The sequence below is a fragment of the Cynoglossus semilaevis genome, chromosome 9, assembly GCF_000523025.1.
Source record: "Cynoglossus semilaevis isolate Cse_v1.0 chromosome 9, Cse_v1.0, whole genome shotgun sequence".
Classification (NCBI taxonomy): Eukaryota; Metazoa; Chordata; class Actinopteri; order Pleuronectiformes; family Cynoglossidae; genus Cynoglossus; species Cynoglossus semilaevis.
This window is the reverse complement of record NC_024315.1, coordinates 16,634,262-16,655,303: the sequence shown is the minus strand read 5'-3', so window position 1 is coordinate 16,655,303 and position 21,042 is coordinate 16,634,262. Positions and strand designations below refer to the sequence as shown.

General features: G+C 42.0%; 1 protein-coding gene and 1 non-coding gene across 5 annotated transcripts in view; both read left to right on the top strand.

Moving 5' to 3' along the window:
• The first annotated feature begins 320 nt into the window (after positions 1–320).
• htt (huntingtin) overlaps positions 321–21,042 on the top strand; it is a 27,738-nt gene continuing 7,016 nt past the window's right edge. Inside the window, exons 1-55 of one of the 4 annotated variants that reach the window (XM_025058591.1) lie at positions 321–814; positions 2,301–2,384; positions 2,680–2,800; positions 2,931–2,990; positions 3,087–3,166; positions 3,284–3,422; positions 3,545–3,686; positions 3,772–3,950; positions 4,058–4,262; positions 4,904–4,981; positions 5,060–5,460; positions 5,649–5,775; positions 5,872–5,987; positions 6,065–6,176; positions 6,295–6,432; positions 7,181–7,339; positions 7,654–7,751; positions 7,839–7,978; positions 8,058–8,121; positions 8,242–8,342; positions 8,461–8,607; positions 8,775–8,895; positions 8,971–9,116; positions 9,256–9,437; positions 9,530–9,750; positions 10,277–10,403; positions 10,489–10,613; positions 10,698–10,805; positions 10,984–11,061; positions 11,833–12,056; positions 12,327–12,405; positions 12,604–12,765; positions 12,865–12,920; positions 13,000–13,148; positions 13,238–13,374; positions 13,616–13,732; positions 13,819–13,941; positions 14,164–14,417; positions 14,516–14,658; positions 14,744–14,972; positions 15,066–15,204; positions 15,300–15,479; positions 15,956–16,132; positions 17,078–17,154; positions 17,343–17,478; positions 17,559–17,681; positions 17,968–18,175; positions 18,258–18,403; positions 18,835–19,012; positions 19,092–19,190; positions 19,311–19,495; positions 19,580–19,706; positions 20,008–20,111; positions 20,234–20,388; positions 20,475–20,615. In XM_025058591.1, coding sequence (XP_024914359.1) covers positions 717–814; positions 2,301–2,384; positions 2,680–2,800; positions 2,931–2,990; positions 3,087–3,166; positions 3,284–3,422; positions 3,545–3,686; positions 3,772–3,950; positions 4,058–4,262; positions 4,904–4,981; positions 5,060–5,460; positions 5,649–5,775; positions 5,872–5,987; positions 6,065–6,176; positions 6,295–6,432; positions 7,181–7,339; positions 7,654–7,751; positions 7,839–7,978; positions 8,058–8,121; positions 8,242–8,342; positions 8,461–8,607; positions 8,775–8,895; positions 8,971–9,116; positions 9,256–9,437; positions 9,530–9,750; positions 10,277–10,403; positions 10,489–10,613; positions 10,698–10,805; positions 10,984–11,061; positions 11,833–12,056; positions 12,327–12,405; positions 12,604–12,765; positions 12,865–12,920; positions 13,000–13,148; positions 13,238–13,374; positions 13,616–13,732; positions 13,819–13,941; positions 14,164–14,417; positions 14,516–14,658; positions 14,744–14,972; positions 15,066–15,204; positions 15,300–15,479; positions 15,956–16,132; positions 17,078–17,154; positions 17,343–17,478; positions 17,559–17,681; positions 17,968–18,175; positions 18,258–18,403; positions 18,835–19,012; positions 19,092–19,190; positions 19,311–19,495; positions 19,580–19,706; positions 20,008–20,111; positions 20,234–20,388; positions 20,475–20,615 — 7,745 coding nt within the window. In that variant the 5' untranslated portion in view covers positions 321–716. Of the gene's footprint in view, positions 815–2,300; positions 2,385–2,679; positions 2,801–2,930; positions 2,991–3,086; positions 3,167–3,283; positions 3,423–3,544; positions 3,687–3,771; positions 3,951–4,057; positions 4,263–4,368; positions 4,691–4,903; positions 4,982–5,059; positions 5,461–5,648; positions 5,776–5,871; positions 5,988–6,064; positions 6,177–6,294; positions 6,433–7,180; positions 7,340–7,653; positions 7,752–7,838; positions 7,979–8,057; positions 8,122–8,241; positions 8,343–8,460; positions 8,608–8,774; positions 8,896–8,970; positions 9,117–9,255; positions 9,438–9,529; positions 9,751–10,276; positions 10,404–10,488; positions 10,614–10,697; positions 10,806–10,983; positions 11,062–11,832; positions 12,057–12,326; positions 12,406–12,603; positions 12,766–12,864; positions 12,921–12,999; positions 13,149–13,237; positions 13,375–13,615; positions 13,733–13,818; positions 13,942–14,163; positions 14,418–14,515; positions 14,659–14,743; positions 14,973–15,065; positions 15,205–15,299; positions 15,480–15,955; positions 16,133–17,077; positions 17,155–17,342; positions 17,479–17,558; positions 17,682–17,967; positions 18,176–18,257; positions 18,404–18,834; positions 19,013–19,091; positions 19,191–19,310; positions 19,496–19,579; positions 19,707–20,007; positions 20,112–20,233; positions 20,389–20,474; positions 20,616–21,042 lie in introns of those variants that run through there. The other 3 variants (XM_025058590.1, XM_017035043.2, XM_025058592.1) reach the window with 3 other exon arrangements.
• Positions 11,115–11,245, top strand: LOC112487554 (small Cajal body-specific RNA 14). The gene has a single exon (XR_003050738.1).

Below are 21,042 nucleotides of genomic sequence, written 5' to 3'. Positions count from 1 at the left end.
CCAATCTTTGTCGAACTCCGGATGGACACCCCTAACCTTTACCTACGCGGCCTTTATCTAATTTGATTAATCACAAACACTTTTTTCTACTGTGCGGGCTAACTGTTAGTTAACTTTTGTATAAAAATGTATACGAAATAATTAAACTAATTTTAGTGCCTTCTCTCCACTCACTTTGTACAAATTGTAAACATGAGAAACTTACGTTGGAACGAAGTGCATATCAGAGTTGTCCATTTTTAATTACATGGTCAATATTATTAATTATTTCTATAGCTAGATTTCAAGGGACCCGTGACAGAAACAATAACAAAAGGGTGGAAAAAGTCAAAAGCAATGATTAGTCAATTTTAACGTCATTCAAATGTTTCGTGCTCTGATGGGCTGGCGCTGCTTTGCCCCGCCTTTCAGTGACAGGCTGTCAAACACTCCACTCCCCGGTGTGATATGTCGGGTGAACGGAACGCTGCAACAAAGATGGCTTGAAAATCGACAATGTTTCGTTCATGTTGGAATAACGTCGTAAAGAAATAAAAGGTGGTGTTGGAAGAAGAGTCGGTGGGCAAGAGGTGGTAGTTGTTGCGGGCTGTGTTAGCTCCCCGCCCCGCTTCGCTCTCTCCCACCGCTAACTCTTTGCTATCGTAGATTAGCCTAGCTCAGATAGTTAGCCTCCATAGTAAATATTAGCTGATAAGCGTTCAGTGTTGACAGCTAAAATGGCCACCATGGAGAAACTGATGAAGGCCTTCGAGTCTCTGAAGTCATTCCAGCAACAGCAGGGGCCGCCGACAGCAGAGGAGCTCGTCCAGAGGCAGTAAGTACATTTTAGTCTGACTGAGAAAACACGGCAGGCTAGCGCTACTGCTAACGGTGCTCCGTGTCAGTTAGCGCTGGCAGCTAACTGATGTTAGGCTCTACGCTAACGGTTACATCTAGGGTACAAAGCAGGATGATTGCTGTTATTTGAACGTACTTGGTGTCACATGTAATAGTAGTTAGGAATGTGACTCATATCTGTCATGGTGTCAGTTTTAGGTTTAAATAGGTCAGTATTTCAATACAGAGAAGGCGTCAAAGATCTATGGATAGAAGTGATGCTTTTAGGTTGTTTGTTGCTTTAACAATGGAAAAAAAGCAGACAGCCGAGGTGCATACCAAACATTTCACTTACATCTGTGAGTTTTGTTAACAATCTGGATGTGTTGTACACAAAATTGTTTGTCATATACAAGCAATGTTGTTTACAAGACATCTAGATTGTAACCAAATCGAGGACAGAATAAATGCAGTCCTGACGTATAATTGGAAAATCAGAGAACTATGTACATACAACGGGTGACCTTAACCAGTGCACTGCTTGATTTGCTCTTTCAACAAACATATGACAAAAAATTACAACTGTGTCATAATATGAGACTTACTACATCACTCTGAGGCAGTGAGAAATATGTGGTGTTGTGATTGAAGCATGTATTTTTTACTATAAGGTTGCTCTTAAACACTATGCATAGAAGGAAGGGAACAAAACCCCACCACCAGAAGTACCACGATTTTGATTCTGTGTTGCAGACTTATCATACTAGAGAGTGCATATAATACCACAGGTTTTGTAAAGATGAGTCAAAATTAAAGAAAAAGAATGAGCTTTTGTTTTGGCACACAGGGTAAAGGACAAAGCGAGGAGACAGAAAGACAAGTTAAACACTCAGTATACCATGGGAGTTCTCCAAGCAGTACAACTAAGAAAAAACTGTGGTTCTAGCTCAACTGCCAGAAATAAGGTTTTTCTTTAAATATAGGAATGGTTTTTGGACCCACATTGGAAGCTGCTTTTAACCTTGACAATTGTTTTCCATTAAAATCTGCTTTGAGAGACACAAATTTCCCAACATCACATCCTGCAGCTTTGACACATGTTGCTGCAGCCACTTTGTTATTATTTATTATTATTAACATTAATATTATTAGATTCTAAATTCACAGCAGTTCTGGATTATTATTAGGTATTGTGCTGTTAAGCTGTTATAAGAAGATTTAATCAGGATGTTGTTTAGACATTCAACATATCCATAATATGAATCAAGTCAAATACCAGTGGCCACTTGGTGAAAGTTTTTGGTTAGTCCTCAGAGGGTTGCTGGTTCTCATTCAGTGCGTTATGTCGACACAGATTAAATACAGGGAGTAACTCCGATGGTCTTAATAGAGTATTGCAAAAGGTCATGACCTCAGTCTTCAAACCTGATATACACCCCGTTTTCCCTATAATTTCCCCTCACTACTTCCATCGTCTTTTCCAGGAAAAAGGAACAGGCTACAACCAAGAAGGACAGGGTGACCCACTGTCTAACAATATGTGAAAACATAGTGGCCCAGTCTCTGAGGTAAGCCCTGTTCATTAAATAAGATCTTTGTTTGGGATCTGATCCACTCTGAAGGACTCTCCTGTCAGATGTTGACTATATGACTGGTTATATATTTATGCTCCAGTTAAATGATATATAGTCATTGATATTAGAAAAAATAGACAGAATCAAAGCTCTTTACATGTTTGAAAGGTGAGAACAAACTGTTTTCTTGACTGCTGATTCTGACTTCATCCAATAAATAATCAATAGGTTTGAAGTAAGTCTGTTTCAGATCTTTATATGTCAAATGTGTTTTCTATGGCTGTGGAAGAACATCTCCAGAGTTTCAGAAACTGCTGGGCATCGCCATGGAGATGTTCCTACTCTGCACAGATGACAGTGAATCAGACGTGCGAATGGTCGCCGATGAGTGCCTGAACAAAATCATCAAAGTGAGCAGGAATCTGTTTCTTGATCAAAAATATAACAAAATTGGAAGACAGTGATGGAGTTCTCTGTTGATGTTTCTCTTAATGATTCAGTGATTTTTCTAATAAAAGTTATTTTGTTGTCAATTATCAGGCGCTGATGGACTCCAACCTGCCAAGACTGCAGCTGGAACTTTACAAAGAAATTAAAAAGGTAATGAAACATTGTGACAGTGATGTATGTCTTTTAAATATAATTGAATGTCTTCTGTAGAAGTGATGATGAATTTTCTGTGTACTTTTTGTTTAGAACGGCGCCTCCCGGAGTCTTAGAGCAGCTCTGTGGAGGTTTGCTGAGCTGGCCCACCTCATCAGACCACAGAAGTGCAGGTACAGTTCCTGATGACATTTCCCACATGACAAAAATATCAATCGAACCATTGTTTTTAAGGTGGAATTTATTCATAAATTCTACTCTCATTTCCCTCACTGTCCCCTGTGCTGCAGACCTTACCTGGTCAACCTGCTGCCGTGCCTCACCAGAATCACTAAGAGACAGGAGGAGACTGTACAAGAAACACTGGCTGCAGCGATGCCCAAGATTGTGTTGTCACTGGGGCACTTTGCCAACGATGGCGAAATCAAGGTGTGAATGCAGAGGTGGAAAAACAGAACTTCACCCTGGCACTTTCATTCACCTACAGAAAGATTTTTCTTTAGGGGTTTGAATCTTATTATAATTATTGTCGCCCTGCTCTTTTGTCCTAGCTGCTGCTGAAGTCCTTTGTAGCCAACCTGAAGTCCAGCTCACCCACCATCAGACGAACAGCAGCCAGTTCAGCTGTCACTGTTTGCCAACACTCCAGACGCAGCAGCTACTTCTACACCTGGCTCCTAAATGTGCTTTTGGGTACGACACACACACATACACATACACACAGACTTGACAGTAGGGCAAATGTCCCTTACTCCACTGGTCTCCTGTTTTGTTTTAGGACTTTTGGTTCCTGTTGATGAAGAGCACCCCAGCCACCTCATTCTTGGAGTGTTGTTAACTCTGCGCTACCTTATGCCTCTGCTGCAGCAGCAGGTCAACACCACAAGCCTCAAAGGAAGCTTTGGAGTGATGAGGAAGGAGGCAGATGTACAGCCAACACCTGAACAGCTCCTAGCGGTGTGTTTTTTTTTTTATGTTTTTGAAATTGTGTCTGAAAGCTATAATACGTATATGTATACACTGTGTAAAACGGTTGGTCCTGTTTTCTTTATATCTGTCTCCAGGTGTATGAGCTGACCCTTCATTACACCCAGCACTGGGATCACAACGTGGTCACAGCTGCTCTGGAGCTCCTGCAGCAGATGTTCAGGACTCCACCACCAGAACTTCTGCACATGCTCATCACTCCTGGCAGCATTCCACAAGCCACTGTGTTTCGCCAGGACCCAGAGAGCCGTGCTCGATCTGGAAGCATCCTGGAGCTGATAGGTGACTGTCTGTCCATACATGTCCTGTGATTTATTAGCAAGTTAAGATCTAACATAGATGTTACTCGGGCTTTCACTGTTTAAAAATTCAACGGGCACTAATAAAGCCTATAATATCTTTCAAAAGCTGCAATCATGCAAAAACAGATGTCGGTGTATTAATGAACTAACTGTGGATGAGATAATGACAGGTCATCTCAGCTGCTCTACTCTCTGTTGTCAGCCTTGGTCTGTCGGTGTTAGTTTTTGTTGCCTTGCTAACTTCCTGTGTCTTGTGGAGCTAACTGTCTTTGTTTCCTGTCAGTCTTTCTAAGCGTTTGCTGCTTTTCTTCCCCTGATGTTCTGTTTGTCTGTTTCTGCTTCCTGTTTTCCTGCTGGTTGGAGCAGGAGGGTCTTCCTGCAGTCCACTCCTTCTTAGGAAACAGAGAGGTGATCCTTTTTTCTCTGTTGTTCACTTCTACTCTCCTACTGTCTGGCTTTGGGCCTTTTTGCCTTTGACTTTATGCAGTGGATTTTCTATGTTGGGCATGGTTTATATTTTAATAATGCTAATATATTTGATCACTGTGTTTGTCAAATGACAGTTGATAAACAATGAAGCAGTTTATCCTGATGTTTTTTACCCACGTGTTTATCCCACAGGTAAAATGCTTTCTGGAGAGGAGGATGGTTTGGAGGATGATCCTGAAAGGGCCGAAGTGACTGCGAGTGCTTTCACAGGTGAGAATGGTCGTCATAAGACAGAGATTAAATGTAAGAAAGGAAAACAAATGTGTTTTTTTTTTGTTTTCCTTTTAGCCTCAGTGGTCGGAGCTGACGGCTCCTCCGCAGCACAGGTCGACATCATCACTGAGCAGCCCCGTTCCTCTCAGCATACCCTGCAGCCTGGAGACTCTGTGGATCTCAGTGCCTCCTCAGACCAGGGTGGAGGAGGTGGGACGTCCACATCAGACACTCCTGAGTCACCAAATGATAACGAAGAGGAAATGCTCAGTCGCAGTTCCAGTGGTGGAGCCAACATTACACCAGAAACCACTGAATACACAACTCCAGAAAATGCCACACCTGAGGGAGGTCCTCTGGGACAGAGTGGGTCTCTGATCGACAGTAATGATCCATCTCTACCACCCAGCGACTCGTCACAAACCACCACGGAGGGACCGGACTCAGCTGTCACTCCTTCAGATGTGGCAGAACTGGTCAGTTTGTCTACATATAAACTACTTGAAATATATTTGTGTTTTATGTCATGATCTAACTCTCATTGTCCAGTAATAACAGAATTTTAAGCGTTTGACACCTGGTTTCCTTTTAGAGTCAGGCCGTTATTCACATTATGTCAGGTATTTGCGTTTCTGGAAATGCTTGTTTTGTGTCTGTGCGTAAGGTGCTGGATGGCAGTGAGAGTCAGTACTCTGGAATGCAGATAGGAACATTGCAGGATGAAGAAGACGAAGGAACAGCGCCGTCCTCCCAGGAAGAAGCACCAGAACCATTCCTGCAGTCGGCTCTGGGTGTGTTTTCACAAATATTCAGAAACGAGGAGACACAGAAACATACTGTAATCATAATTTACATCATTTTTATTTGTTAACAATTTTTTTCTACAGCCCTTAGCAAGCCTCATCTCTTTGAAGGTCGAGGTCACAACAGGCAGGGGTCAGACAGCAGTGTGGATCGCTTCATACCAAAGGATGAACCCACTGAATCCGAGCCTGATAACAAGGTGCAAATATAAGCTGATATTCACCGTAAAGGTTGAAGTAATTCAAATAAAATAAAAAAATTTAACCTGCATTTCAGCAATCACGGGTAAAAGGTTCTATTGGACATTACACAGACCAGAGTTTGGAGCCACTGGTGCACTGTGTTCGTCTGCTTGGCGCTTCCTTCCTGCGGACTGGACAGAAGAATGGTGAGTAGTTTATAAGAAGTAGTCAAATGAACCGCATTCCAACCGTTGAGTTCAGTTTGATCGTCATCCATGAGTGACTAAGACTGAACTGTAGTTCTCTTTTCTCTTGTTCTTCAAGGTGTAATTCCTGACAAGGAGGTCCGTGTCAGTGTAAAAGCTCTGGCTGTCAGCTGTGTTGGAGCAGCAGCAGCATTACTTCCTGAAGCCTTCTTCAACTCACTCTATCTGGAGCCGCTGGATGGCATTCCAGTAGAAGGTAAGGGTTTCAAAGGCATTTTACAAAAAAAAGAGTCAAAAACACACCAAACACAGGAAAGGGGTAAATGTGGAATAAAAAAAAAACAATGTCCAATGAGGTCATATTTTGATTGTTGAGATTATTTGAAGCAAATTATAAAAAATATATTTATTGATGTAATTCATTTTTACATCCTCTCCACAATAACACTGTATGAAAGTATAAAAATGGTGTTTATTCAAAAAGATTTTTGAGGGGATCTGACCCAAAATGACAATTTTTCAATGGTGATGATTTGGATTTTAGCTGTGACATACATTATAAAACATAATCAATTGACAATTAATATCATTAAGACATTAAGGGCTTAAACATTTATTTAACAAATGTATTTATTAATTAGTTCCACAGCTGCTACTAATGTTCTGTGACTGCTCTACATGGGCGGAGTCATGATAGACATGACAGAGCCAGACGGAGGAGTTTTCACTCATCTATTGATTAGATCTCAGTGCAGGGTGAAAGTGGGCAGAATAATGAACCCTGAGAAGATTCTACTGGGTGTAACACAGCTGCCAAGACCAGACCAGAGTTTCTGTCCTGAAGATTGATTGATCATTGTGCTGAAAACTCTCAGATTGAAAGTGACGCAGGTTTTAAATATAAAATTGAAAAACTTGAGAGTTTGTAGTTCTTAGAGTTAGAGCTGTGTTGTTGCCTTTCATCACTGTCTCTGAACGCCCTCCTTTGTCTTGACTCACTGCAGAGCAGCAGTTTGTCAGTGACGTGCTGTGCCTCATTGACCATGGAGACCCTCAGATCAGAGGAGCCACAGCCATCCTCTGTGGAGCTGTCATCCAGGCTGCACTCACCAAATCGCATTACAACATCCACACTTGGCTGGCCAGTGTTCAGGGTTCAACAGGTCAGTTTGGATAATGCATGTCAGGCACATGAGCACATCGACAGCCCCAGACAGTTTGTATGTGATGACGTGTAAAGCTGGGGACACACCAAAAGTCATTTTGCCAATTCTTTCACACATTTCCCAGGTTGGCAAGGGTTCCCTAGTTGGCAACAAATAACAAGAGTTTGCTTTGCACATTTGGCTTTAACTGTTGTGACAGATTATGTAGTCTGTAGTCTTCCGTCAGACATAGTTGTGAAGTCTGTGATCCAACCTCTGTTAAAAATGGTGTAGTCTGTCCCCAGGTTTACTCCCCTGTCTTCCGTTTCCAGGTAACCCTCTGTCCCTGGTGGACCTGGTGCCTTTGCTCCAGAAAACCCTCAAGGATGACTCTTCAGTCACCTGCAAAATGGCTTGTTCTGCAGTCAGGGTATGGTCACGCTTTGTTTGTTGGTATGGTTTCTGCTTCTTAAATTAAAGTTTTCATTTGTCTGACTTTTAAAATGTCCTTTTTCAGCACTGCATCATGACCATTTGTAACAGTACCCTGAGTGAGCTGGGCCTGCAGTTAGTGGTCAACCTGCAGCCTCTGAGGGACTCGTCCTACTGGCTGGTTCGCACTGAGCTCTTGGATACTTTGGCTGAGATGGACTTCAGGTTGGATCATTCTGCATTTTTTTAATCATTTGGTGAGAACCTTGTATATGTATTTACAGTGAATTGTTTTGTGTTTAAGGTTAATAAATTTCCTGGAGAGAAAAACCGAGACTTTGCACAAAGGAGATCATCACTACACTGGGGTAAGTGTTAGACTCCCCCTCTATGTTCTTTTTATACCATGTTAGTCCTGGTGACCAACATGTTCATGGAGAATTTGTTTGGCCATGAAATGGTTTTGTGATTCTCTTTTTGTCATCCAGCGGCTGCGACTGCAGGACCGAGTCCTCAGTGATGTGATGATACATCTGTTAGGTGATGATGACCCCAGAGTGAGGCATGTGGCTGCCACTGCTGTTAGCAAGTATGTTTACCTTCTGTCACAGTGTATTTGAGAGAAGACCAGGGTTTTTTCAGCATTTCTTAAATGTTTGTTCCCTTTCCTATTTATTCTTTAATGTCTTCTTTATTCCTTTTGTCAGACTTGTTCCCAGGTTGTTCTACGATTGTGATCAGGGTCAGGTGGACCCAGTTGTGGCTGTGGCACGAGACCAGAGTTCAGTCTACTTACAGCTCCTTATGCATGAGGCCCAACCCCCATCACAATTCACCATCAGCACCATTACGAGGTACACTCATGAACTAAAGTGTTTTTGACCCTTAAAATTAACGTATTTTTCTTTTTGTGATTTAACTACATTTTGAAACAGCGTTGACTTTATGTTCTAGTTTAAGGGTTAAGTTTCCCAGGTTTTTATAGAATCCCAAAATTGGTCCTAAACTCTCTCTGTTCCAGGACGTACAGAGGCTACAACCTTTCTACAGCTGTGTCCGATGTCACACTGGAAAACAATCTGTCCAGAGTTGTAACTGCTGTCTCCCATGCCCTCGCGTCCTCTACCTCTAGGGCTTTAACTGTAAGTTTACAGATGAGTCAAAGTTTGTCTTTTATTTTGAAATGTTTGTAGTTTTCATGGCTTTGTTCTTTGCAGTTCGGCTGCTGCGAAGCTTTGTGTCTCTTAGCTGCCAATTTCCCAGTGTGCACTTGGACCACAGGGTGGCACTGTGGCTACATTAGCTCCAGTAACAGCTTCTCCTCACGCTCGACTCTGAACCGCAGCAGGGCCAGGACTCTTAGGTTTGTTTTGTCTCCTTTATTGTGAGGATTACTAGAAATGTACAGGCTGTAATGTGACTTTCCAAATAACTCCTGCTTGAACCTTCTTTTCCCCTCTTTACTCCCTTGATGGTCTACTGGCTCGTCTTTCTTCTTCCAGCCTTTCCCAGCCCAACACTGCCTCAGGCTCTTGCACCAACTCTTCATCCTCAGATTCAGAGCGGAGGACTCTGACTGTGGGTATGACCAACATGGTCCTGTCCTTACTCTCCTCTGCCTGGTTTCCACTGGATCTGTCTGCACATCAAGATGCACTTTTGTTCTCTGGCAATCTGCTCGCTGGTAGGTGATCAATGGAAAAAAAAGAATCTGTAACCTGATATTGACTGGATTTTCTAATATGTATGTGTGTGTGTGTTCATATACATTTGCAGCTGTGGCCCCTAAATGCATGCGTAACCCTTGGAATGGAGAGGAAGAAAGCAGCAGCAGCACAAACAGCAGTACAGGCCCAAATAAGGTGGAGGAACCCTGGGCTGCACTGTCTGAGCGTTCGGTGGTTGTATTGGTGGAGCAGCTGTTCTCCCACCTTCTGAAAGTCCTGAACATTTGTTCCCATGTACTAGATGATACACCACCCGGTCCGGCAATGAAGGTAAGTCTGATAAACGGTGATAAAAGGTGCTATTTTGCTGAATAGCCTTTTGTCTGTCTGTCCTCTACATTTGTTACTTGCATTATTTGCTATTTGAGAGAGCTTGCAAATATCTACCACAATAAAGGATATAGTGCAGTACCGCAACAAACTGTTGGGGTGTTGTTGCATACTATCATCTTTGACTAAATGGGCACAGTGAAGAGGACGACAGAACAATAGACATGGTGAAACTGAGAAGCTGCATGAATGGGTTCATTAATAACAAAATAGGACATTAATGGAGTCATAAAGGAGCAGAAGTGTAGTGCTGCTCCTTGGATGTCGTTTACAACCATGCCAATGTCAAATAAATTAAGTAAAAAATTAAAGCAGATTTACTGATTTAATGGTACTGATTACTGAAGCGGAGATTAGGATTCAGGTTGTTTAGTGGCCACAGCACAGTGTCAGGTTTGATCTGCAGAAAGATATGATTATTATTATTAATAACCACTGATGTTTTTTGCCTTCCACACTTTTTCAGGCCACCCTACCCTCCCTTAGCAACACCCCGTCCCTCAGCCCTATTCGCAGGAAAGGCAAAGAAAAGGAGGCTGCTGAGCCCTCTACTGCCCCCATGAGTCCAAAGAAAAGCAATGAAGTCAACACAGGTACACACAACCACAGCACGGGTGTATATGTAATGGCCTCTAAATTTATAACCATTTGACATTGTTTGTGTTGTCATGCGAGCAGGTAGACCTGCAGACAGTGCAGCATCTGTAGCAGTGAACAAATCCTCCACCTTTGGCAGCTTCTACCACCTGCCGCCCTACCTCAAACTCTACGATGTCCTCAAAGCTACACACACCAACTACAAGGTCTGAACAGACATTGTTTTTTTTGAATGTCTTCCATCATTTAAAAAGAGCCATTGTTTGACTGGTCACATTTCTATCCCCTAGGTGTCGCTGGATCTCCACAGCCAGGAGAAGTTTGGGAGTTTCCTGCGTTCTACTCTAGATGTTCTGTCTCAGCTACTGGAGCTGGCCACGCTGCATGACATCAGCAAGGTTAGCATGATGTTTCCTGTCCTTCATTTGTATTGGTGGTTAAATCAATTCAGTTAAAAGCAGAGGTCACCTTTTGTTGAGTGTGCAGTGGTGCTGTGTCACAATGACAAATAATTCTCTTTCTTCTTCTTTGGTATTGTAACAACCAATCCTTGTTGATAAAAACAATTTCTTTCAGTGTGTGGAAGAGATCCTGGGATACCTCAAGTCCTGCTTCTCCAGAGAACCAACCATGGCCACAGTCTGTGTTCAGCAAGTTAGTATCATGCAAAGGTTAAAGGTTTTTGGTTTTGTCATTATTGTTTGTGTGTGGAAGTCTTTGGCGATGCCAGCACTGAGCAGTGTGCTGCATCTGATGTGACTCCACACAGAGTGAATCTGGTTCCTGCCGACAGGGACTGTAAAGGCATTGGTTTCCCTGTGCGATGGTTCCATACATTTGTAAAAAAGTTTTTGTTAAACAATGTAATTGCAGGTAATAGAAAAAAATGGTACAGTGCTATAGAATATCAATATGGTGTTGTGAAATAAAATGTTGCTATTTTTCTCAAATTTTAATATTTTTAGTCGCACATACATATAGGGACTGATTTGTAATTTTAATACCTCAGTTCATTGATTTGTACTACAATAATTTAAATTCCAGGGGGCAGTGGTGGTTTGGTGGTTAAAGAAGCGGACTTGGGTCTGGAAGGTTTAAGTTCGAGTCCACCAGCTGCCAAGTTCCCACTGTGGTGCACTGACCATGGCACCATCCCCACACACTGCTCCCCTGTTCACTATGGTGATGGGTTAAAAGCAGAGGTCATATTTGGTTGTGTGCAGTGGTGTGCTGTGTTACAATAACAAATAATTCACTTTCATAAATACATCTCAGTGGAGTTTCAAGTCAAAGCTGTGTCGACGTAGAGGGGATTGACTACAGTGATGATTGCAGAAAAAGTTTTTAAAACCACTGCAGTTATAATGTCTAATTACTGTAGAGTAGACCATACTCAGTTTGTTAACAGAATGTTATTTTTTTCAGCTCTTAAAGACACTGTTTGGAACAAACCTGGCCTCTCAGTATGAGGGCGTCCTGAGTGGTCCCAGCCGTTCCCAGGGCAAGGCCATGCGTCTGGGCTCATCCAACTTGCGACCAGGCCTCTACCACTACTGCTTCATGGCACCTTACACACACTTCACCCAGGCCCTGGCTGATGCTAGTCTCCGCAATATGGTGCAGACAGACCAGGAACCGGACACCTCTGGGTGAGTAGTTGTAAGAGACAGATTACACCAGTCCTCAAAAAGGTCTTAACCTAGTACTACTTATAACTTGACTAGACTTAGCTAAGGTTTGTTGCCAGACACTTGGCAAAGTTCATTCAGCAGTGCCAAGTTTGCACTTTAAACCTTAGTCTGGTTGAAAAAAAAATCCCTTTTTAATGAATGTCATTGCCAAATGCAAAAAAGTGCTATACACACACACACACACACACACAGTTATATTTTCCCCCCTTTCATTTTCTTTTCTTTTAGTTGGTTCGATGTGATCCAAAAAGCATCTAATCAGCTGAGGTCCAACATTGCAAATGCAACAAGAAATAGAGGAGACAAGGTACAAGTCCATCTGTTGATGATCTGTTGTCTATGAAGATTCTCAGTCATCCAGGTCATGGTCAAGGTTGCAGAGTCCTGTTAGGCAGCTGGATGTGAATTTTTACATCTAGTTGCCTAAAAGGACTCCTCAACCTCCATCTGTTGATGTTTCCAGTTTCCCCAGTGCCATAAAGCTATGTCTCAACTTTTCCAACAGAATGCTATCCACAACCACATCCGACTGTTTGAACCACTGGTGATAAAGGCGCTGAAGCAGTACACAACCAGCACCTCTGTGGCCCTGCAGAGACAAGTGCTGGACCTTCTGGCCCAGTTGGTGCAGCTAAGAGTCAACTATTGTCTGCTGGACTCTGATCAGGTAAAATGTGTTTCTGCTTTTTTGAGCTAGTTAAAGATTCAGCTTTTAATTCATTAGTGAAATTCTATTTTTGATGGATTTTTTTTTTCTTTGTTTCAGGTGTTCATTGGTTTTGTGCTCAAGCAGTTTGAATACATTGAAGTGGGACAGTTCAGGTATGTCCTTGTCAGTTTAGGATTAAAATAATTTACTTTCTCATAGCCATCGCATAACTAAAATCATTGTTCTACTCAGAGATTCCGAGGCCATCATTCCAAACATCTTTTTTTTCCTGGTGCTTCTTTCCTACGAGCGATACCACTCCAAGCAGATAATCAGTATTCCCAAGATCATCCAGCTGTGTGATGGCATCATGGCCAGTGGCAGGAAAGCTGTCACCCACGGTGAGAGGAAGTCAGTTAAGCTCATTCTAGTTTCCTGCACACCATTTTATGAAAGTCATGGTTCTTTTTTTTTCCTTTTTCTTCCACAGCTATCCCAGCCTTACAGCCAATAGTTCATGACCTGTTTGTATTGAGGGGCTCAAACAAGGCTGATGCAGGCAAAGAGCTGGATATACAGAAGGAGGTGGTGGTATCCATGCTGCTCCGACTGGTGCAGCACCATCAGGTGAGGTGGTGGACGGAGAGAACTGGAATCAAATATACCAGAAATACCACATTTGTTTTATAGAAAAATATTTCATAATAATAATTCATACTTTATATTATACTGCCACCAACTGCATTGATGAGAGCCAGATATTTTAGAATTGTTCTGTTCACTGTATAGTACCAGTATTTTTCTTTGTTGATATACAATACGAGAAGGGCTCCATCCTTAAGGTAACATTTATTTCATCATCATTCAGGTGTTGGAGATGTTCATCCTGGTCCTGCAGCAGTGTCACAAAGAGAATGAGGATAAGTGGAAGAGACTGTCCAGGCAGATTGCTGATGTCATCCTTCCCATGATTGCAAAGCAGCAGGTCAGAGAACCTGCCGCTGAATCCCTGACACTCAGATTTGTGTGTATTCTTTGAGGTTGACTTCATTGTATGTTGCATCCTCGCAGATGTATCTGGACTCTCCTGAGGCGTTGGGAGTGTTGAACACTCTTTTTGAGACTGTAGCACCCTCTTCTCTTAGGCCTGTAGACATGCTACTGAAAAGTATGTTCACTGTCCCAGCAACCATGGTGAGAGAAGCCTCTGACTCTTTAACTTACTGGTACAATGAGAGATTGACTTTTCGACACTGTAGTATTTGTGGCTAAACCCTTTTAGAGTGTAGGACCAGTGGTTACAGTCCTTAAGGATTGTACTCTGGATAATAATATTTCAAACTTGGTTTTTAATGACTGATTTGCAAAAAGATTTTTGATCCTCTCTCTCTCCATCTCCGACTTCTGCTCCATCAGGCCTCAGTGGCTACAGTGCAGCTCTGGGTGTCTGGTATACTTGCAGTGCTCAGGGTTCTTGTCTCCCAGTCCACTGAGGACATTGTCCTGTCTCGGGTCCACGAGCTCTCCCTCTCCCCACATCTCCTCTCCTGCAGCACAATTCAACGGTTGCATCAGCAGAGCCCTTCATCTAGTGACCCGCCTGCTGCCGACACGCTCCAGGAAACTAATGGTGAAGCACAAAAAGCTGCACCTGAAGAAACATTTGCCCGGTGAGTAACAGTCATTGATTTCTTAAAGGCTTCCTACTTTGACACCAGGATTTTTTTTTCCTTTACACTGAATAATAGTTTGTTTCTCCTCTGTCCAGATTCCTCCTCCAGCTGGTGGGTGTGTTGCTGGATGACATTTCCTCCAGGGAAATTAAAGTGGACATTACTGAGCAACAACACACCTTCTACTGCCAGCAGTTGGGGACACTGCTCATGTGTCTCATACATGTCTTTAAAAGTGGTAAGCCCATTTCTTTTACTTGTCAGAAAGTTTAAAACAGCAGAAAGTATTTATATAAATTTTTTTTTTTTTTCTTCATTTGCAGGAATGTTTCGCAGGATCACAGCTGCAGCCAGTCGTTTGCTGAAGGGTGATAACGGTAGTGGGCTGACTGTCACAGACACAGGACTCTTCTACGCATTAGAAGGACTGAACACTATGATGCAGTGCCTCATCACCACCCACCCCTCTCTGGTGCTACTGTGGTGCCAGGTCCTCCTCATCATCAACTACACTAACTACTCATGGTGGGCTGAGGTCCAGCAGACACCTAGGTGAAAACACAGTACTTTGGTGCTCCTTTTCCAACCTGTGTCTTGCTGCTTCTGTAAGTTCTTTTAAACATCAGTTCAATGCTTTTTTTTCAGAAGACACAGTCTCTCTTGCACAAAGTTGCTGAGCCCTCACTCCTCAGATAAAGAACAGGACAAACCTGAGTATCAGTTAGCAATGGTCAACAGAGAGATTGTACGTAGGGGAGCCCTCATCCTCTTCTGTGACTACGTGGTATGATATCCAGTAATGTTTGTTACCACACATGGTAGTCCTACTGAAGGCTATTTGTTCATTTGAAGCCCTTGTTTGTCCTGCTCTTCATTTAGTGTCAGAACCTCCATGACTCCGAGCATCTGACCTGGCTCATTGTTAACCATGTGAGTGACCTCATCAGCCTTTCCCATGAGCCTCCAGTGCAAGACTTCATTAGTGCCGTGCACCGCAATTCTGCCGCCAGTGGTCTCTTCATTCAGGCCATCCAGTCACGCTGTGACAACCTCAGTACGGTGAGATCATATTTAAATATGTTATCAGAATGGAAATCAAATTATGTGTTGAAGAGGAAAAAAAATGAAACATTTATTTTACAAGGATCCATGAAGAAAAGTTTATTCTGGAAAAACTGTATATATAGCTGTTGTTCTTGAGACTTGAGTGATGAAACGCAACAATCTAATAGGTGTGTAAGAAAATATTGATACCCTGTAATACCGCGATATGTTGTTTCACTATTGCCAACACACACCTAGTTGAACAAGTCCCCATATTTTATTTAGAAGATGAAGCTCTGTCTCTTCTGCTGAGGTGTGGTCGGACTCCTCCTCAGCATCAGTTCCAATGTGTCCCTTAGTTTTGTTGCTTCTCTGTTATTATTAATTTCAAACTTAATGATCTGCAGTTTAAATTCTTACATTTTCCTTGTGTTCTTTAAGTTGTGGTAAGTTCTACTGTTCCATCACAACTTACCTCTGTTTCTAATCAGCCTACAATGCTGAAGAAGACTCTGCAGTGTTTAGAAGGCATTCACCTGAGTCAGTCTGGCTCTCTTCTGATGCTGTACGTGGACAAGCTGCTCAATACACCCTTCAGGGTTCTGGCTCGTATGGTGGACACATTGGCCTGTCGCAGGGTGGAGATGCTACTGGCTGAGACACTGCAGGTAAGGTTCTGGTGTCAGTTTGCAGCTGACTTGCATTTAAAGACCTTGTTTATCAACCGTGCTTATGCACAGAAGTGTGGGTAATAAACGTACGAACATTCTCAAGCAAAGTATGGAATTAATCAACTTGTACTTGTGCTTAGAAACGTGTAAATTTAAGCAGTGGTCTGACCATGTGCAAAATCTAGTTGTAAAACAGTTAAACTACAATTAGAAACCATTAAACAAGACAGTGTTGAGCAATATAAACTTCACAGATATTCCCTGTTTCCCCTTATTAATAAAAATTCAATAAGTATGACATTTTGAATGATTGGTGTGACATAAAAAGACAGCTATGGCTGAAAATATAATTTGTGTCATGGCCTGTCTTGTTCTTTTGGAGGATTTTATGCTGCTCAAGGAGCATGTTTTAAAAGAGCGTTTTTTTGTCCACAAGAACATTTCAGCAAGATATTGGAGACACATGCAACATTTCACAGCTGACACGAAGTACAATCATACCTGGCAATATTGGATGCAATAATTGCCAGGTAAGCAGTAAAGATTTTGCCGGGTCCCCAAACATAATTTGAGACACATTGCACCTCCATCGCAATAAAAGCACCATCACACAATTAATGAATAAATGAATACATTTAGATTTGTTAGTTAGCCTGAATTTATTTTTCAAAATAGTTTTTTTTTGTTTGGTTCAACTTCTCCTGCAAGTAGGGTAGGCAACTCCATTCTTAGCTCAATACATGTGTATGTTTTCATACACACAAGTGCCTTGTTATTTCATTAATTCCATTGATGTGCTATTTTTGGTTCTCGTGGTAATACTTTGTCTTTTGTGAACTAATAGTAAAAAGTCACTGGCATCAAACACATTAAAACTGTGTATAGAAAACTTAGCTTGGGTTTACTGCTGATCAATTAATTGCATTTTCACTCACCTTCCAGAACAGTGTTGCTCAGCTGCCTGTGGAGGAACTGAACAGGATTCAGGAATATCTCCAGACCAGTGGCCTGGCTCAGAGGTAAGACCTGTTTAAACATGTTTGTGTTCGTTTAATAACTACTTGTATCACAGAGGATGTGCTCTATGGATCTCGGTGCTACTGACATAGCATTAAATATTGATATTTAATCCTACCACCAGGTTAGTGCTTTTTACTTGTCAGTTAATTTATATTTGTGTGTGTGTGTGTGTGTGTGTGTGTAACAGGCACCAGAGGTTCTACTCCCTGCTGGACAGGTTCAGAGCTACTGTTGCTGACACCAGCAGCCCCACACCCCCTGTAACAACCCACCCCTTAGATGGAAATCCTCCTCCTGCCCCTCAACTGGTGGTTGCAGATAAAGTAAGTCTTTAGAGAAAGAAATTAAGGGAGACAATCTGAAGAGACAATGCATGAAACACTAATGAACTGGACTTTTTCAGGAGTGGTACGTGTCCCTGGTCAGGTCCCAGTGCTGTCTTCGTGGAGACGTTTCTCTGCTGGAGACAACAGAACTGCTCACTAAACTACCTCCTGCTGACCTATTGAGCATTATGAGTTGCAAGGTGATAAAATCTTTATGTACACTTTATCTGAGCATATTTACCAGTTTATACTTAATTTATCAGAAGTGTACAATTCTTTTATCTCCTTTTTAGATTAAAATAGTGCTTTACACTGAAATAAAATCTATTTGAGATTGTCATTAATGTAAAGCGCTGTATTGTGTTTTTGTGAATTTTGATTTGTTAATTGAACTAAACTAAATGAATTGATCATTTTTAAACTAGCACATACTGCAGTGTGTTGCACTTAATGAATTAACCTTTTTCCTTGTCATCTTTTGATAAGGACTTTAACCTGAGCCTGCTGTGTCCATGCCTGAGTTTGGGTATTCAGCAGTTAGCACGGGGTCAGGGGTCGCTTCTATTAGAGACTGGCCTGCAGGTGACCCTCGAGCAAATAGCTGGAATAACCGGATCCCTTCCTACACCACACCAGTCCTTCCTACCGCCATCCCAGCCCACGCCCTACTGGGACAAACTCGCTGATGTCTATGGTCAGTAATGGGAGCTGGTGGTGGGGCAGAAAAAGAAGTAGATAATAAATGAAGTTTGGCTGTAAATGTTTTCTTCTTTCAGATGAGCCTGGTTTCTACTTCAGGGTGTTATGCCAGTGCAGAGCACTCTCCCAGTATCTGCTGAATGTCAACCAGCTGCCCTCATCGCTTCATATTCCCTCTGATAAGGAGCATCTCATCACCACTTTTACCTGCACTGCAGCTGAGGTGAGAACTGTCTGACAATCTGGCTGCCAATCATTACGATGTGATTATTCACAGGGTAGCTGTTGGAATAAACAGATTAGGTAATCTGGTCTGACACACTGTGTTGCTGGCCTGGAGTTGAAGCCTCAATATACATGGTTTAGTTTTGATGGTACTTCAGGCTGACGCTACTTTAGTGAAACTAAAAAGTTAAACTTTTTTCTGCAGTGTGTGTTAATAACATGTCCTGACTTATTGGTTGAAGGATGGTGGAATAATAGGAAATAAAGTGCATAATTTAATGTGTTAAAATTTTGCATATTGCAAATTATTATAGTTATATTATAATATTATTATTGGAGTACTTTTGACAGCTTAAAGAAAACACAACACATGGAAAAATAAACCCATTCAATTCAACTAGTAATGGTAATATTTGTATTTGCCTGTAGGTGGTGGTATGGCGTCTGCTCCAGGATCGGTTACCTCAAAGTGTAGACCTGCAGTGGGCGCTGTCCTGCCTCTGTTTGTCTCTGCAGCAGCCCTGTGTCTGGAACAAACTTTCCACAGCGGAGTACTCTACACACACCTGCTCTCTGATTTACTGTCTGCATCTGGTCATTGTTGCAGGTAATACATTTATTTCATCACCATAGAACCTCACCTCTGCAATGGTATTTTATTTTCAATTAAATGTTTTCCCTTTAAGTTGCTGTGAGCCCTGGTGACCAGCTGCTGCATTCAGAAAGAAAAAAGACAAAGACAGGAGACGCTGAAGGAAACCAAGTGGACTCTGCTCATGCTGGCTGTGAGTCTATTGTAGGAAAAACTGTTGAAAACTGGCAGCATTTCTTGTTTGGTTGTCACTAGACTCTTTCTGGCTTTTATTTTTATCATTTATTTATTTTTATGATTTATTTTTTAATAGACATGTGCGAGTGGAAAGCCTGTGAAATCATGGCTGAGTTGGTGGAAGGTCTGCAGAACATCCTGTCCCTGGGTCACTATAGAAACAGTGTGATCCCAGCTTTTCTTACCCAAACATTGCGTAACATCGTCATCAGTTTGTCCCGACTGCCCCTGGTCAACAGCTACACCCGAGTCCCTCCTCTGGTCAGTGTTTTTTTTTGGAATACATTCCCAAAGAAGTACAGTTAGTCATTCATTAGGTAGTTAAATGGTACTGTCTTTGTTTAGGTCTGGAAACTGGGCTGGTCCCCTCAGCCAGGAGGAGAGTTTACCACCACGCTACCTGAGATTCCTGTGGACTTCCTGCAGGAGAAAGACGTCTTCAGAGAGTTTCTCTATCGCATCAACACACTGGGTACAAAAGTGCATCATTTTTGTACAGCTCACATTCACAAAACACATTTCCCTCAGTGGACTCTGCAGTTTGTACACTAAGTAATTGTTAGAAGTAACATTACATAAAAAACTGAAAGAATGGAGTCAGGTTTATCTAGAGAGTTTTATATTGGGATTATGTTAACAATACAAAGATAGGCAAAAAAAGAAAAATGAGGGAATAAGGAAGAAAAAACAGGAGAAAGAAAGCAAGTACAGGAGCTGACGACAACATAATCGAATCTTCACCTAAGCAAATTGTACAATTATTATAATTCTAGGCTGGAGCAGCAGAACACAGTTTGAGGAAACCTGGGCCACACTGCTGGGGGTGCTGGTCACCCAACCCATCACTATGGACCAGGAAGAGGAAACACAGCAGGAGGTAGTGATTCAAAACCTATACTATACTGCAGTTATTTGAGATTTTAACATGTATCCATCTATGTGTTGTCTTTTATCTTCTCTTGGTCTTTAAACACATTCCCACTGCTGTTTTGTCTGTAGGAGGACTTGGAGCGAACACAGTTGAATGTTTTGGCAGTACAGGCCATCACTAGCCTGGTGTTGAGTGCCATGACCCTTCCCACTGCTGGCAACCCTGCAGTCAGCTGTCTGGAACAGCAGCCACGCAACAAGAGCCTCAAAGCCCTAGAAACACGGTAACAGAGGACCTGTTGTCTGTTCACTGACTGTCGGTCTGTGTGAAACGAACGGGCGGTCATGTTTCAACTGTGTGTGGTTCCAGGTTTGGAAGAAAACTGTCGGTCGTCAGAGGTGAGGTGGAGCGAGAGATTCAGGCTCTAGTGTCAAAGAGAGACAACGTCCACACACACCATCCATACCATGCCTGGGACCCAGTGCCCTCACTGTCAGCAGCCTCCGCAGGTGACGACCTTTGTGACCTAACCCCTGTCTTTGAACAAAACCGTAGAGCTGCAGTTATCAATTATTTGTGTTAATATTTATTTTTTGTATTGGTTATTTTTTAATTCCTGAAATTGACAAATGACTTCACCGTTATTTCATATTCATTATAAATAACTAGTAAAAATAATGAGTAAAAATCTGCATAATATTGATAATAAAAGCATAATGATATATAACTGCTATCAAAGTATAGAAATATGAAATAATCTATGACAAGAAATGATGATTAAAAAAATGAAAATTGTTTTAACGGTTTCCTTCATTTAAAACTGTTCACACAGTTTCTGTCTTTTTTGTCTTCTGATCTTGTTTGTGGCAACCAATGGCACTGAATCTTTTATCGATTCCAGTAGATTAACTGTTTTTTGTTCTACAAAATTCTCTTC